A 16,856-nucleotide genomic window follows, 5' to 3' on the forward strand; every position below is an offset into this window, starting at 1 on the left:
CCTTGCCTGAAGGACCCGAGATGGATATCATGGAAATCCTTGGGCAGACACAGGTGAATGCAGCGTTCCCTCCCGTAAATTTCATCAAGGGATTCAACAAACTCCAGACACTGAATTGTTCTCCCTCATCACCAAAGCAGAAAATCTTATTAACATGTGGGCTCTTAATGGAAGAAAAGACTGACTGCTGAAATCTTGGCCTCAGGCAGAATTTTCCCTATAAAAACCGCTTGTGCCAGGATGGAGGTGTGTGGGCTCAGAGGAAAACCTCTGCTGAGGCTGACCTCTTTGTTGCACACCCAGGGCCGACCCCGGGCTCCACTCTGTTCTTTCCTTGTGGCTGGCTAGGTACAATTTGATTGCAAAATAAATATTTTATTTTTTCATATTAATTTGGCTGGACAAATTTTCATTTATAACAGTTGTAACACATAAAAGGAAGAATCCCCATTTCTTCCACCATCCCATCCTCAATACATTACCCCACCAGTTAGTTTTTAACACTATTTTCCCATTTTTGGATTGGTGTCTGGGTTGTTTTTTTCTAGGATGACCTCCCCATTGTCATCTATTTTCAACAGTCTGATACATTAACCTTTCCACAGAAACCCCCTTCATTAGCCAATAAACAGTCTCAAGCCAGCCTATCCTGGTACACTGCAGTTTTTCCCCTTTTTGCCTGCAGGTACTCAATTTGGGTGGGTCTGTGGCTGTTGACATGGGTGTGTGTAACAAAAAGGAACTTTGGTTTCTTTCCATGTAATACTTTCTGTAGCATTTGTGACATGATCTTGCTTGTATCTCAGAAGGGAAAAGACAACAAATGAGAGACAGAAACAGGAGTGACAGAGGTCTGGCATGGCTTATACCCCCACCTCCCCTGCCTGTGGGGTTGCTGCCCACAGCAGGTACGTGTGATCTTCTCACTGGTGAGTACAGTGCTCAATCCAGGCTTGCCCTCTGTTTCCCTTGTCACTCCTTTTTGCTGATTTTTCTATGCAAGTCCTTTTCAACACTCCTTTGGTGTGTTTTGGTGTTGTCCATTTTAGATGTGATAGTCCATTCCTCACGTTTCTTCACAAGTCCTCTGCCTCTGTTTCCCACTTTCTCTAACAACCTGAATACCACGTTCTTTCAACTACTCAAAAAGTCCTTTCTCTCACAATACCATTCAACACAATCCACCTGCCTCCAAGGAGATAAAGTAAAGCTCAAAATAAACAATCTACATTATATATACTTCCATTCATCTACATTTACTCACTTTTATTTTTCACTCACTTTCACATACAAGGTACCTTTTACTTTCAAACAGTCTACATTACATATCTACACCCTGAGTGCTCATGGAATGTTAATCCATCAACCCAGCAGGTTTAATCCTGGATGTCTCTCAACCCAGCAGAATTTTAGGTGTTACTGTTTTCCAACCCCAGATCCCCTTGGACATTTTTAACCCTCAGTCCAGCTGTGTTGTCCAACCCCAGATCCCCTTGGGCGTAACCTCAACACGCAACCCTGAGTGCTCTTGGAATGCAAATCCCCCAAATCCTCCTCTGGAAGGAGCCCCCAGAAAACAAACCCCCACGGCTCCTCCCCACCCACCTGATTCGGGAAGAACTTTCTCTGAGAGAAGTGGAAAAGAACCTGTTTATTTAACTAACAAAACAATCCCCAGCACTAAAAAAAATGAACAACACCAGATGACAAGAAAACTCTTTCACCACTCTGAAGAGATGACAAATCCAGGAAGTCTCTCCTGGGGGTGGTCGCCCGGGTCTGGGCGCTGGGGATTGCTCTGGGCACTGGGGATGGCTGCTGCAGATCACAGAGCGCAGGCTCCCGGTGCTCCTCGGGGTTCCCAGGTCCCAGTCCAGAGCAGGTTGGATGGTATTCAGAAGAAGGAAAGGGAAAGAAACAGTCCAGGGAAAAAATTGGAATGCCTAGTTAAACTAACTAACAGGAAAAAGCAAAGGCAAGAGCGGAAGCAAGAGCAAGCAAACAAAGCCAGCAAAAGCAAGCCAAGCCAGCCCGCACAAGCCCCTTGTGGAGAACAGACCATGGGGGAAGGTGAGCCAGCTGATAACAAGACAAAACAAACCTTCACTTTCAGAGTCAGTTCTGAGAGCACAGAACAGAATATCAAACATGAACAGAACCCACGATTGGGGATACAAACACCAGAACCTCACCCTGGGACACCTGGGTTTCCACATCAGCAGGAGACAGTTCCTGACAGTCAAAGGGTCAGCGGCAGGGTCCTCATCACACCCGTTCCTTAAATGTTATCTGGCCATGCAGACGGTTTTAGCTACTTCCACAAGTACTTTAAATCAACATTGGCTGTTTCACAAATACCTCTGCGTTATTACTGTCAGTTAGTTACAAAAATAAAAGCATTAGTTATTATTTCACAACTACAGCTACTTCTGCAAAAGTTAACATTCTAATGCACAAACCATGGCATCCAGTTCAATATTTTGCAAAAGCCAAAAGTAGTATGTATGTTTTTCACACTGTGCACAAACTAAACTATCAGCCATGAATGAAGTTCTGAGGATATGAGCTACACAGGGGCCAGGGCATTGGCCACAAAAAGCTGACAAATTATACTACAGCAAAAGCAGTTAAAAGTGATTACAAACTGTACTGTATCAAAATCGTTGTGATTAAGAATAAGTTGCAGAAGTCAAGACATAAGAGCAAAAGCCACCAACTACATAGTTCTCTATAACAAACCCAGGGCAGGTGTTTCCCTTGCAGGGAGCACTGGGGCCTTCCCCGGGCCCCTTCTGCCCTCTGGCAGAGCCGGTGGCATTTTCCAGCACACGCAGTTTGTAACCAAGAGTCGGGTGCAGCCCAGAAGGCTCCGAGCGCCTCCTCCCAGGCTGACTCTGCAGATCCGAGGCTGCTCTGGGCTCTGCCAGGGCTCTGCTGGGGCTCAGCTCTGGGCCAGGCTGGGCCCGCTCTCCCCTCACATTGCTCCGGGCAGCCGAGTCACGGAGGGAGGAGGAAGGGACACCTCAAGGGAGTTGAGGTTTAAGAAAGTTTTTATTCAAAAAACTGCCATACCAAACAGGCTGTCATAAGAGCCGTAACAAACAGGCTGTCCTAACTACCATAACCAACTAGCACTGCTAACTACCATCACTAATCAGTTGTCCTCACTAACTACTGTAACTAAAAGCTGTCCTCCAGTGCTTCATCTCCTCTGCTGCTGCCTCAGTTGCTTTGCTGCGGTGATCAGAGGGGTCAGGCTGGAGAGAGGCTTGGCTGATGATAAAAATGGGTGCTGCCCAAAGGATAAAAAAGAAAGAAATGAACTGTTACTTTCCAGAGCAACTTTCTCACAGGCTCTGTTGCAACAGGACAAAGGGAAATGGTCAGAAACTCAGGAGAGGGAAGCAGGCTCAGGTTAGATCTAAGGCAGAATCTTTTTGCCAGGAGAGTGGGGAAACACTGACAGAAGGTGCCCAGGGATGTGGGAGGTGCCTCCTCCCTGGGAACATCCAAGCTCAGGCCAGGCAGGGCTCTGAGCACCGGACCTGCCTGAAGATGGCCCAGCTGCTTGTGGGGCACCAGGGGCAGATGCCCTCGAAAGGACCCTGCCAAGCCAAACCCGGCGAGGATTCTGCTTGCTTTGCGTGTGGAACGCAGCGAGGCTGGAGACTATCGGAGGGGCCCCAGCAGAAAACCCCTCCCTGGCGCTGCTGCTTCCCCTCGGCCGCTCGGCATTCACCTGCAGCAGCTCCTGGGCAGACCAGCGCTGCTCCTCGTCCGGCTCCAGGCTGCACTCGAGGAAGTCCCGCAGCAGAGCCGACAGGCGCCGGGGCTCCTGCAGCTGCGGGGTCCCGTTGTGCCGGATCAGAGCGCGAGCCTGCAGGAAAAGCAAACTCAGCGCTCTGCCAGCTTCCTTCCCACCCACAGGTGCTCACAGCGACCCCGGGTTCTCAGCCCCAGCTCCAGGGGCACTTTCCTCCCTGGCAGAGATGCTGCTCACAGCTCATTGTCCTGTGCCAACCAAAAAACCCAAACCCTGGTGCTGCCACAGCCATTGGAAAGAGCTGATGCTCTTGATTCACATTTTCAGGTCATCCTCACAGCCAGAAGAGCTGCAACAGCATAAATCCCAAAGCAAATTGTTGCTGGAGACTGCGGAATATTTGTCTGTGTTGAGGCTCGAGTGCTCTGGGAATTCCCTTCCCCAGGTGCAGAAACCTCCAGCTGCTGCTCCCAGTGCAGGGTCACCCTGTGCTCACAGGGCTCTGCAGCCCCTGGAGAATTTGCCTCTTACCATGGCCCTCGTTTCCTTGAAGTAAGGAGGTTCTCCTTCCACCATCTCGATGGTCACAATGCCAAAGGACCAGATGTCCACCTTGGGGCCATAAGGAGAACTGGTCACAACTTCTGGGGCCATCCAGTGAGCAGTGCCCACCATGGAGCTGCGCCGGTCCTGCTCAGAGCTGAGCTGAGCACAGAGGCCAAAATCAGCTGAGGACAGAAACAAACACTGTCAAAGGCAGCTGGAATGAGGAAACCAAGCACCAAGACTCCCCACTCTCAGTCTGAGAATGCAGTAGTGAAGTCAGCTGGAAAAGTGCTCAGGGCTGTAGCCAAGGGAAGGTGGAACTGGACCCTTAAAGAAACCCTCAGCTTTTGTGCAGTGGCTTTTACTGATTCCCTTGAAGCTTTAGATTCCAACTCCTGCCCCTCTGGCAGGGCCATACCCAGAGCAAAGCCACCCCTGGCACCCTGCTGCTCTCCGGAGCTCTCTGCAGGGGCAGCCGCTCTCAGCTGGCAGCAGGGGCCGGGCAGTGCCCCCAGCAGCCCTCGTGGGGCTCTGGCTGGCACTGGGAAGCAGCCCCACAGCCGCACCCGGGAGCGCCGTGCCTGGCCAGGAACACCCACCCAGCTTGACAGAGCCGGCCATGCCCAGGAGGATGTTGGAGCTCTTCAGATCTCTGTGGATCACCCGGTTCGCATGGAGGAAATCCAGGCCCTGCAGGCACTGAGAGGGAACAAGAAACACCAGGACAAAAACCAATGGCTGGAATCTATCACACAAGAAAGGACAGGTCTGAATTCTGCCAGCAGCAGCTTTGCTGTGACAGGCCAGGAGTGCAGAGCAGACAGGCTCCAGGCAAACGGTTCAGGGCAAAGCTGAGAACAGCACATCAAATCCAGAACAGACAGAGAGTGCCACAACAGCAGGAAAGAGAGCAAGAACAGAGCAGAAGTGCAGCGATGCTGGCAGGCCGTTCACTGCAGAGGCTCTTTCTTCTCCAGCTCATAAAAACAACAGAGAAACAGAGCCCTGAGCATGGAGCCACTCCTGTTCTCACGCCTCTGTGGAAGGACCATCGTGTCCAAGCCGTGGCAGCCACAGGCAGGATCCCTCACCTCCCGACTGGCAGCTGCCATCTCTCCTTCAGCCATGCGTGTCTGTCTGACAACGTCCTGCAAAGTTCCTCCATCCATGTATTCCATCACCAGCCAGAGATCTCCGTCAACAAGGAAGCTGGAAGAGGAAAGCAGTGACATGGAGACGAATGTGCAGTACTCAATTCCCCCATGGAAAAGTCTGGAGTGCAGTTTTGTTTCCAGGTCACTTGTCCATGAGGACAGAATCCGATGGAGAGACATTCCTGCCAGGCTGCAGAGTCCTTGGAATCTGCACAGTCTAAAGGAGGAGACACCTGTGAGAAAGGAGAGGCCTTAGATGGCAAGCAGATGAAAAATGTAGTTTAGCAACAGCCCAGATCAGTGTGGAACCACAACACTGGCCCCAGCTGGTTCAGCTTCTGAGCTCATCAGTTCCACCATTCCCTGCAGAACAAGGCACCACAACCCCCAGGGTTATCCAGGGGAGGAGGCCGTGCAGCACTTGGGACAAAAGCAATCAGAAAACCTTTCAGAAAGTCCCTTCAGAAACAGGCAATGCCAGTGAAAAATGGGCAAATGAGGCATTTCTGGAAACAAGGCCCTGGTTTTCCTGATATCTGCAGCAATGGAAAAGGGCTGGGAAGAAGAAACCAAGGGAAATAATTTCTGCTGTGGTTTATCAGCACTTGCTGTAAGACACAGAAAACGGGGTCAACTTGAAGGAAAAAACAAACCAAAGTAACCAAAGCACACGGAGGGAGCGAACTGCCAGGCTGTTGTTTTGGGAAGATACGGCTGGGTCAGGCATTTTCAAAACAGGCTACAGACTACGGGTGCCAGGAAAGGTTAAGGCAGGGCCCGTGCACGGGGTGAGGCCTGGAGCACTCACCTGTCCAAAGAGTTGACAATGTTGGGGTTCTTCTTGTCCTTCAGGAGCAGGAGCTCATTCGCAGCGCGTTCCCCGTTCTGCCCTCTGAGACTCATTTTCTTTATGGCCACCTGAGGGGACATTGCAGACCTTTAACTGGAGGAGTCTGTGGCAGGAGGCCACAGCCAACACGGGGCGAGGCTTTTTGGAGCGACGGAGCCGGGCTGTGCCAAACTGCCCTGGGATGGGCACCAGAGCTCAGCAAGGGCCACTCCCACAGCCCATTGCTCTGCTCGCTGGGGCTGCTTACAGGACACACGGCCAGAGACATTTGGCCTTGCAAGCCCTGCAGAAATGGCCCCTCAGCTGTCAGCCTCCAAGCTCTAACCACATTCTCTGCACCTACAGTCTTCTCATATGGCCTCAACACTCTCATTATTATTCAAACACATTTTGCAAGCAGGAGGTAATTCTGGTTCTGTGAAAACAGAGCAAAACAGCCAGTAACCCTTTAGCAATTCTATGGGATTTGGTCATGATTTCAGATGCAGCTACTCTGTTTGGGATTGCACAACAAAGCAAACACACACATCCATTGCTCAGGTGATCCCTGTCACAGGCTGTCACTGACCCCAGACCCAAAAACAACTGCAGGGTTTAGGAGAGAGCTTTGCTCTGGACATCCATCTTCTCATTTCTCTCCCTCTCTCTCTGTGGACAGCTGAAGTGGAATTAAATCCCCAAATTGAGCCCAAGCAGGACCTCTCCCTAATTAGGCCTTGAGGTACCCTTTAAAGATGAAAGGCTGGATGGAAAAACTGCTAAATAGTGTTCCTGTCTGAGGCTGGGGTGAAGATAAATTGGGCCTCAGTCTCCAGCCCTGATCCATTCACACTTTTAGATATGAAGAGCAAGCCAGCGCGTCCTGCTCTGACAGACACCGCTGCCCTCCTTGCATCCCTTTGGGTACTCCAGAAGGACCAAGTGTGTCCCAGCTGTGCTCTGCAGGCTGACACTGCTCTGCCTTCAGAGGAGCAGCCTGTGCAGGAAAGCTCTGCTGGCCCCCAGAGCTGCAGCCACAGCTCCCAGCAGAGGGGAGAGCCCTGGAGAGCTGCCAGACGTGCTGGGCGTGTTGGCACTGACCTCTCCTCCAGTGGCCCTGTCGAGTCCTTTGGAAACAGTTCCGAAAGCCCTGGAGACAAAACAGCAGAGAAGAAAGAAGCAGTGCTTGAGGCCCTGAGAGTGAAAGCCAGCCCAGACTGGAGATCTCTGCTGCCTGCAGCGCTCACAAACACCTGGGTGCATCGACCCTTGCAACAACAGCGCAGCAGCCACCAGCCCTCTGCCATGCCAGGTGTGCAAGAGAAAACTGAGACCCAACACGAAGGAATTGGGCTGGAGCCAATCCCAAATGTCCATGCTGAATTGCTTTAGTTCAAAACCTGAGGTGAGCAATGGGTGTCTAAAGAACTGGAAAAGAATGCATTTCATCCTTTTCCATTTCCTGCCTAAGACCTGCAGGATCCACAAGGGTCCTGCCATCAGGCAGGTGATGCATTTTCCCCCAGAGTGCATCAGCTCTGTGTCTGTTGCTGAATGTATGGGCTCTATGAGCTGTGCTAGAATAGAGCACTCATTAGTTCATCTCTGGTTCCTGTTTCCAAACCATTAGCTTGTTAATGCTGACCAGAGAACATTTTTTGAAGCAAAATATTTGAAAGAAATCTCCTTGAGAACTGTTTTCTGACAGTCTCCAGATGGTGAGTGGCTCTTTTAAGCAATCCAGTTCCAGACACAGAAGATCTTCCAGGTCCTGCTCCTTGCTGCAGGCAGGACACTGCCAGCCTCAGGGGCCTGTGACGGCTCCTTCTGACCACAGTTCTCAATTCTGATCAGGACTGAGAGACAGCAGGATGGCACCCCAGTGTCTGAAGGTGTTTGCAGCTCTCCTGACTTCTCCCTTGATCCTGCACCAGCACAGCCCCTGGGCTGCTTGTGCAGAAGTAGCTGCCGTGCACTTACCCTTGGCCAATCTGCTCCACTTCCAGGTATTTCTCGGCAGGCTCCTCCACGCTCACGATGTTCCCTGAAAGAAACCACGTGGAAGAGGCTCCCTCCCAGAGCCAGACCCCGCCAGAGCAGAGCCAGAATGCAGCCCCACTCCCTGGGGCCATGAGCCCCTTGGTCTCAGCTGGGGAAGGACAATAAATGCCCCTGTGACATTCAGCTGCAGAGCAACGCTGGCTGCAGCTGATGCCGAGACACACACACAGCCCCCTGCTCTGAACACAGGAACAGAGCAGACGTACTCAGCTGCACCAGGCACCACTCCCCTCTCCCCTCTGGCTGCAGGGCTGTGCTGCTGTCAGAACCTTCAGCCCAGGATCCCACAGCGGAGGGAGGTTCCGTGTCCTCTTCCCAAGCACAGGGAGGTTCTCCATCCTCTTCCCAAGCACAGGGAGATTCTCCATCCTCTTCCCAAAATGCTGAAGGTTCGCCATCATCTTTCCAAGCCACGGGACATTCACTGTCCTCTTCCCATGCTGGGAGAAGTTCACCCTCCTCTTTCCAAGGCACAGGATGTCCTCTGTCCTCATCCCACACCATGGGGGCTTGGCCATCCTCGTCCCGCACCAGGGGACATCCACTGCCCTCGTCCCACGCTGGGAGATGTCCACTGTCCTTGTCCCACGCCGCGGGAGCCTCGCCGCTGTATTCCCACAGCGCGGGATGTTCGCCCTCGTCTCCCAGAGCAGCGGGAAGTTCACTGTCATCTCCCGGCACCGAGGGAAGTTCACCAGCGTCCTCCAGAACAGCGGGAAGCTCACTGCTGTCTTCCTCCTCTTTGGCCTCCTCTTTGGGAGCAGAGGGAGCCAGAGGAGGGGCTGGTGCTGCTTTTGTGCCCTGTGGACAGACGGCAGCGTGAGGGACGGGAAGTTCTATCTCAGTGACCACCTTATTTACCCTCAGCTGCACATCCAGCTGCACTTAGCAGAAATTGGGTTTGGAGCCCTTCAAACTAACAATGGGCTAAAGTCAACATTGCCACTTATTGTTGGGAATTCCATATTCCACCGTGGCTAAAGCCAGCAAGCAATCCTCTGCCTGCAAAACCAGACCTGCAGCCCTTCAAAAGCTCTGCAGCAGAAAAGGAGAAATCTGCTGGGATCTTTTTGCTGCTGCTGCTGCTGCTGCAAAGACTCTGACAGGAACTTTCCTTCAGCCTCCCAGGCTGGCACTCGGCTGCCACACGCCGAGCTCACAGCTTGCTGCACAATTCCAAACACCAAAGATTCCTTTCCCACTCACCGGAGGAGGAGCTGCTCGGAATCCACACATGAGGTGCCCTGCAACGGGAGAGGGAACATGAACCAGATGCTGTCAGGAAAAAACTGCCTGTGGTGGGAAATGCCACGGAGCAGGGCAACCCCGAGAGAGCATTTTGCTTTCCCAGCGTCCCTCCAGGAGCCACAGTCCCTTCCCACAGCAAGAGAACAGCACAAAATGCTGGGCTGGGTCAGTTCTTGGCTGGGCAGGGAGTTCCCGGCTCTGCTGCCACAGACTCCCCGCTGGAGGGAACAGAACCCCCCAGGGCTCATTGCAAATGCTGTGCGCGCCCCGCTGGCTGCAGACACCCCCTTTTTCAGCTGCAGCTGCTGGCAGGAGCTCTCCCAAAGCAATGGTGCCTTCATGGCCATTTGGTTACAAAGTCAGCTCGGGTCCAGAGGAAGAACAGAAAGCACACAGCAAGCCCAAAGCCACAGCACCGAGGGAAAACTTCGACTTACGTGCCAAGTGGGTTAAAAAATAGCCCGAATAAGCCACAGAGTACAGCGTGCAAACTGCAGCAGCCACGTGCTGGATCATTTTGGCTGCGCTGCACACGCCTGCAGACTGCAGCCCTGCAAGCACACAAGGACACCCGTCAGGGCTGGGCTGGTGCTGAGAATGCCTCGGGCAGGAGGATCCTCCGGCAAGGAGCAGTGCCCAGAGCCACTGGGGACACTGAGGCCTCCGTGTCCCACAACCACGGGAGCACCTCGGGGACGTGGCAGTGCTCCTGTGACATCACAGCAGCAGCTCACGCAGAAACCGCCCGGAAGGTTCTCCTGGGTCACAAAGGAGCACAAAGAACCCTCCCAGGGCACAGCCTATTGCCCAAAGGCTCCAGGAGGAGCTCTGAAAATGCAGCAAACAGGGACACCCCATAGCCCAGCCTGAACACTGAGGAGGAACAAGGACGGGAGCACAGCAGAGGAAACAGGACCTTTAGTCACTGCTACTTCTGACTAAAGCCAGCAAGCCGTGTTCCCGCTGGGATCTTTGTTCTCGCTCTAAAAACAAGCAAGGTGCTCCACTCTAAATATACAGAAGGCAGGAACTGGGCAGGAGGTGGGATTAGGAAGGAGGAGGAGGAGGGAGAGAGGAAAAGGAGGAGGAAGAGGAGGATCAGGAGCAGGAAAAGGAGGAGAAACAGGAGGTTCCAGTGCCCCCTGAGGCCGCAGCACCCTTGGCCCCGGGACCATCACCCCCAGCTCATCCTGCAGGTGAGAGGGGAGGAGGAGCTCGCCCCAAATCTATCGGGGGGTCCCTGAGAGGGTTTTTTATTGGGGTGTGTTGGGAGCTTGCAGACTGTGGAATTGAGCCCCAGATGTCGTCTGGGAGGCCCAAATAAACCCTGGGAGGATTTTTCTGTGTGTGTGTAGGTTTGGATCTTGCAGGACCCCAAAGCTGAGCCCCCTGGGGGATCTTTGGGAGTCCATGTGGCCATTGCCCAGTGTCACCAGGGGGAGGACATTGGTCCTGGGGACCCCCGGGGGAGCAGAGGAGGGGAACCCCTGGGACCCCCGGAGTGGGGAGAGCAGAGAGGGGCGATCCTGGATCTGAGGGTCCCCTGGCTGGCTGGAAAGGGGGGGATCCTGGAGAGGAGGAACCCCTGCGACCCCTGGGATCTCAAAGTAGAGCATCAGGGGAGACAGGGCCCCATGGAGCCCCAACAGCCCCTGGATCATCCCTAAGCAGGACACCTGAGAACGGGGAACCCCTGGAGCCATTGGACCCCCATCATCCCAAGGAAAGGAAACCTCTGGAACCCCAAAAGTGGAGAGATCAGAGATAGGGAATTCCTGGGAGAGTTGTTTTGGGCTGAACCTTGATATTGTGGAGATTTTCATGGACACAAGAGTCCTGCTGAGTTCTAGGAATGGACTTGGGCAGGAGGAGCCTCCAGTCCAAGGCGCTCCCACCTTGGTTTTCCCCAAACCAGCATTTTTCATTCCCAGGGTGTGTCTGGATGGAGGAGGAGGAAAAGCCCCGGAGATGCTGCAGGAGGAGGAGCTGCAAACCCAGCCCAGGGTGCTGTGGGGAGGAAAGAGCCCCCGAGCCAGGAAGGCGGGCGGAGATCCAGGCGGAGCTTGGAGCTGGTGGAGAAGCCTCATGGCAGGGAGAAGCCCCACAAGTGCTTGGAATGTGGGAAGGGTTTCAGCCACAGCTGCACCCTGACCCAGCACGACAGGATCCACACTGGGGAACGGCCCTATGAGTGCTTGGAATGTCAGAAGAGCTTCAGGTGGAATTCAGAGATCGTCACTCAGCAGCACTTCCACACCAGGGAGGCCCTGCGGGTGTCCTGAGTGGGGGCAGAGCTTCGTGCGCTGCTCCAGCTCCATCCCCATGGGAGGATCCGGGCTGGATGATCCCCAGTTGTTGCAGCCTGAGCTGCTACAAGGAGAGTCCAGGGTAAAGAAGCAGAAAAGGCCTTTGCATGGTATCCACGGATGTTTGATTCAGCCACGCCGTGAGATGTTCAGGGTTTTCCCCAGCACACCCATCCCCCTGCTCCAACTCTCAGCTCTCCCTGTCCTGAGGAGTCGGGGTGGGGGTGACCCTGGTCCCTGGGCAGTACAAAGATGAGGCCCAGTCAGGGAACAGGGAGGGAGTGGCCCAGGGACACAGGAACAGACACAGGAACAGGGAAAGGAGCAAACGGAGTCCAACAGCCCCTTGAGGGAAGCCTCCTGCGTCTCCCCAAACCAGGGAAATGCCCCCCAGGGTCCCCACAATTCCCCTTTTTATATTATTAAGAAAGCTTCTCTGGAGGATCAACTGAATCAACACAAAATGACAAAAACAATTAAAAGCACTCATACAATTTTCAAAATGCAAACAATTCTGAGTCTCTAATGTCCAAATAGATTTTCTTAGAGCTGGCAGGAGGGATGTGGGGTTTTCTTAGTCCAGTTTATCAGGAGATGGAGTCAGGAGCCTTCAGTAGGGACTGGTTCTCTGGCCCCTGTGGCAGTGCTGCTGGCTGTGACAGACTCTGTACGAGGTAATGTAGGTGGTGGTGTGCCTGTTGGAAACTCCAAATAGAAATCATTACCTTTTAAGAAAAAGATGGTTACTTTAGGAAAACTGTCCTTTCTTCCCCCCCAATTACACTCACTTGGGTATTATGAAGGAACTCTGGGGAAAGGGACTAGTGTAGGGAGGCCATGGAAAGGGGGAAAAGGAGGTAGGAATTTGTGGGAACATAAAAAAGGGGTAATGGGACAACGGAAAGGAAAAGGGGAAAGTGGGAGGGGGGCAGGGAGGCCACAGGAATTGGGGAAGGGTATTAGAAGAAGTGAGATTTATCGGACTGGAAAGTTGTTTTGATATGGAGTTGGAGTCTTGGATGGAGGATGGCTTATTGGTCTTCTGTGCTCTTTCAGCTTTTGGGCTGTTGCTGGGATTTGGTTGTTGGTTTTGGGTTTTATTTCCTCAAGAGGAGTGTGGAGGACTTCCATGACATGGGTAATATTTTGCAGGTTTGCAGTTTGGTGCATGTTTGCCACCTTGCACTGGAACTCCACCAAGTCCTGTCACATCGGCTGCTTGGGGGCCTTTTCTTCCTTGTATTATATTAAATTCCACAATTTCTACATCTCCTAGACTGTGGAGTTATTTCCTGGGGTTATTCTTTTTTATAGCAGTCTGATGAACAAGCACATCTTGTTTGTTATCATTCTGGGTTATGAAACGGTATCTGTTTTTGACATTGAACCATTTCCTGTCCCCAGAATGTTCATGGCAAGGACTTTTTTACCTTGGCCAGCGGGTTTGCGTGTGTGTTGGTGATGCTGGACGTGGCGCCGGTGCTGGGGCGCTGCCGTGCGGGGCTCGTCCCGCTCCCGGCGCTGGCGGCCGCGCCGAGGCTCGGCCCCTTCTCCTTCCCGGCTCTGTCCCGGCCGGTGCCCGCGGACGCTGCGGGCGCAGGAGCTCCGGAGCAGCAGCGGGGCGGGGGCGGCAGTTTCGCCCCAGGACTGCGGTTCTGAGCCGCCCCCGGCGGGGCTGCCCGCCCGCCGGCCTCGCCCGCCCGCCCTCGGCCCCGGGGCCGCGGCTGCCGCTCGTTGTCTCCGTGCGGGACCGCGCCGCGCTCCCCGCCCGTTTCCCGGACGCTGCGAGGGCTGATCATTTCTAGGTGTTCTGGAGAGGGCAGCGAGGTGAGTTAAAGTGCACAGGAGGCCAGTGAGGGCAGTTTGCTTGGAAATGGCCGAACTGGCCACAGTTCAAGCACCTCTCGTTGTTAATGGGCACCACTGCCTCCCTCACCCCTTTGCTCACGGCCAGGGCTAAAGCAGTTTCTGAAGAAGAGGCCTTAGTGCAGGTGTCGACCATCTGTGGGATGAGTGGCTCTGGATCTTGGGGAAGAGCTCCGAGAAGCTTTTTGGCTTCCGGGTTGGCGTTAGACATTGCCATTTTTCCCAGGAGTTTATCCCTGGCCTCTACATTATCAATTTGGCGATCGATGGCCTCTGGGAGGTGGTCAACAAACTTAACAAATGTCTCTTCAACCCCCTGATGGATTGAAGAAAAGTTTTGGACAAGGGTGGTTCCATTAGGGATTTTTAAAGGAGCAGTCTTTGCAGCAGATTTGATGTCATCTAAGACATTGTTGGGCAGCATGACCTGATCCTCTGGTCTGCTAAATTCCCCCTCTCCTGCCAAAGCCTCAAGGCCTTCCTGGCCTTCGCCTAAAACTTCACTCAAGTCATACTTGGATAGGATTGGCTTTAAAAGTTTTTTCCACTGCAATAATGCAATGGTAATGTAATGGAAGGCATGGGGAATTAAGATATGTCCTGTGAAAGTTAAGTCAAATACATTGTTAAAATATGGAGAATTGCGGCCGTAGTCTCTGGGGAATCCGCTCCCATCACGGCTCCTTTCCCCGTTTAATGACGACAGGCGCCGCAAGGCAATCGAGATCTCTCACCAAGTCCAGGTCCCCATCCCGCAGGGCTCCTCCCTGATCCGTGTCCAGCCTCCTCCCGGCCTGTTGTTACTGCCGGGGTGCCGCCGTCCTCATCCTCTTCGGAAGGTGGGTCGGGGCGGGCTGGAGCGCGCAGCCTCCGGCGGAGCGGTGGGGCCCGGTGACTCGGGGCCTGCAGGCCAGCATGGCGGGCTTCCAGCCAGGCCCGCGTTCGGTTCCGCGGCGTGGGAACCGGGATGGGCTGGAGAAGGAGGGAACCACCCTCAAGGGCCCACTCGGGGATGTGGGCAGGGGACAGAAGGGGCTGGTCCCGACGGTGACACCATCGACGCAGCTGCGAGCGCAGGGGAGGGACCCGAGGCGGGGCTGTACAACTGACATTCCTGGAGCTGGGGACCAAACTGGGGACAGGGCAGTCGGGGACAAGGGAGCGGGGAAGGCTCGGGCTGGAGTGGCCAGGGCCAGCCCGAGAGAGGGACTGAGTGGGGCAGGAGGCAGCAGGGAGTAGGTGACAGCCCTGTGCCCGTGGGCAGGGTCTGGCTCCCATCCCACCCATAGGGGAAGCAGGGTTAGGATCAGGGAGGGAGGAACACGGGGAACAAAACCAGGGACCCAACTTTCTCACTTAGGCTTTACTAATTTAAAAATCAAATTGAAAATAGGATTAAACTTGCCCACTTTATAATTCCCCCCCACTTGTATATCATAAATGCATCACCCAACTTTCCCCCAGAATGAAAGTGACAAAACATCTTCCTGGGAAGCCTCAGGAAAGTGCTCAAACAAAAACCGAACAAAAGTTTTAAGATCCCTCTTTTTAAATGAAACATTCCCTAGTACTAAAGTTGCTTTAATATGAATATAAATCTCTCATTGAGCTGGGGATAAATGATTGTCCATGTTCCCCAAACAACCCAAAATTCCCCCCCACGAGGCAAAAGGATTAACTTAAGATAAATGTGTTCATGTGTAGTGCTCTCCCCTGGGCACCTGGCAGCCCACGCTGCAAGTACTCACCAATGCGAGGGACACAAAGGAAAAGCGAAACCTCGAGGGGGCTGGTGGGCTCCTGCCGGTCCTTTGGATTCTGAAAGCTTCCCTTCCAAAGCGGCAGCCTTCCCTCAGAATTCCAAAGGGGTGCCGACAGGCCAGGAGAAACAGTCCTCACAAAGCGAAGGAAGAAGCTCCTCCTGGAGCTGGTCCCAAACGACGCTTGAATTCCCAAAGATCCCAGATCCCATGACCTTCAGGAGACGCTCTCCGGGACTGGACAACTGTCCAAGGTCCCTGTTCTGGGAGCCATTTGTTCCAGCCTGAACTGCTACAAGGAGAGTGCAGGGTAAAGAAGCAGAAAAGGCCTTTGCATGGTATCCACAGATACCACGGGACAGATACTCCAGGGACAGCAGCCAGGTACTGCAACAGCGACCCGCACGTTATGGAGCAAAGAAGGACTGCGGTGGACTGGCTCTGCCGGTGCAACCACGAGTATCTCAGCCCGTTCCTCACGGAGCGCCGAGGTGAGCGTGGGGCAGAGGTGTGCCCTCGAGCCCTGCTCTGGCAATGACCCTGAGGCCCCTCAAAACCTCCCTGGGAATCACCCCAGAGCCCTCAGCCCTCCTTGTGCCCATCCCCGAGACCTTCTGTCCCTGCCACTGACCCCGTGGCTCTCCCAGTCCATCCCAGTCTCTCCCAGTGCCTCCCGGCTGTCCATCTCAGCCTGGCGTGGCGCTGCCGCCCCGCAGCCAATCAGAGCGCGAGTCTCTGATGACTCATCAGTTGCCAGGCAGACCCGCAGCGCCGCGTGCCCCGCACTGGACTCGGCCTCCCAGTGCCGCGCGCTTCATTCCCAGTTCCTCCCAGTGCCGCCCCAGTCCCTCCCACTCCTTCCCAGCCCATTCCCAGTTCCTCCCAGTGCCGCCCCAGTCCCTCCCACTCCTTCCCAGCCCCTTCCCAGTTCCTCCCAGTGCCGCCCCAGTCCCTCCCACTCCTTCCCAGCCCATTCCCAGTCCCTCCCACTCCTTCCCAGCCCATTCCCAGTTCCTCCCAGTGCCGCCCCCGTCCCTCCCACTCCTTCCCAGCCCATTCCCAGTTCCTCCCCAGTTCACTCCGAGATCTCCACCCTCTCTGCCAGTGCCCCCCATCCCCTCCCATCTCTCTGAGTGCCACCCCAATCCTTCCCAGTCCACTCCCAGTCTGCCCCAAGGCCACACCACGCCTCCCCTCTCTCTCCCAGTTCCCCACAGTTGATCCCAGTGTGTCCCCGCTCTCTCCGAGTGACCCCCAGCGTGTCCATCTCGCTGCTGCCCTCGAGTTCCCAGCCCGGCCCCGGCCGCCTGCTCCCATCCAGCT

The 16,856-nt window shown here is 54.2% G+C and overlaps 1 protein-coding gene across 1 annotated transcript; it reads right to left on the reverse strand.

Annotated features, from left to right (window-relative positions):
• Window positions 1–3,034: 3,034 nt before the first annotated feature.
• Window positions 3,035–16,332, reverse strand: LOC146766477 (serine/threonine-protein kinase PAK 3-like). Its single transcript, XM_085588399.1, has 12 exons — window positions 15,522–16,332; window positions 11,851–14,745; window positions 11,503–11,587; window positions 8,539–9,159; window positions 8,273–8,360; window positions 7,394–7,442; window positions 6,272–6,381; window positions 5,401–5,518; window positions 4,909–5,008; window positions 4,295–4,491; window positions 3,740–3,877; window positions 3,035–3,292 (listed from the first exon to the last, which is right to left on the reverse strand). Exons 2-12 carry the CDS (start codon window positions 11,923–11,925, stop codon window positions 3,203–3,205), a joined length of 1,671 nt encoding a protein of 556 aa, XP_085444525.1. The 5' UTR covers window positions 11,926–14,745; window positions 15,522–16,332; the 3' UTR covers window positions 3,035–3,202.
• Window positions 16,333–16,856: the final 524 nt, after the last annotated feature.

The sequence above is a fragment of the Lonchura striata genome, chromosome 10 (assembly GCF_050655825.1).
Source record: "Lonchura striata isolate lonStrDom1 chromosome 10, ASM5065582v1, whole genome shotgun sequence".
NCBI lineage: Eukaryota > Metazoa > Chordata > Aves > Passeriformes > Estrildidae > Lonchura > Lonchura striata.

Bases quoted from the DNA above. Each gene is read 5' to 3' on its own strand.
- LOC146766477 (XM_085588399.1), bottom strand. From the start codon at position 11,925: ATGGGGATGGAGCTGGAGCAGCGCACGAAGCTCTGCCCCCACTCAGGA. The intron at 9,160-11,502 runs ACCAAGGTGGGA...CTGCCGTCTGTC, and splicing joins AAAATGCTGGTTTGGGGAAA to CACAGGGCACAAAAGCAGCA. The intron at 3,878-4,294 runs GTAAGAGGCAAA...CTTTTCCTGCAG, and splicing joins TCAAGGAAACGAGGGCCATG to GCTCGCGCTCTGATCCGGCA.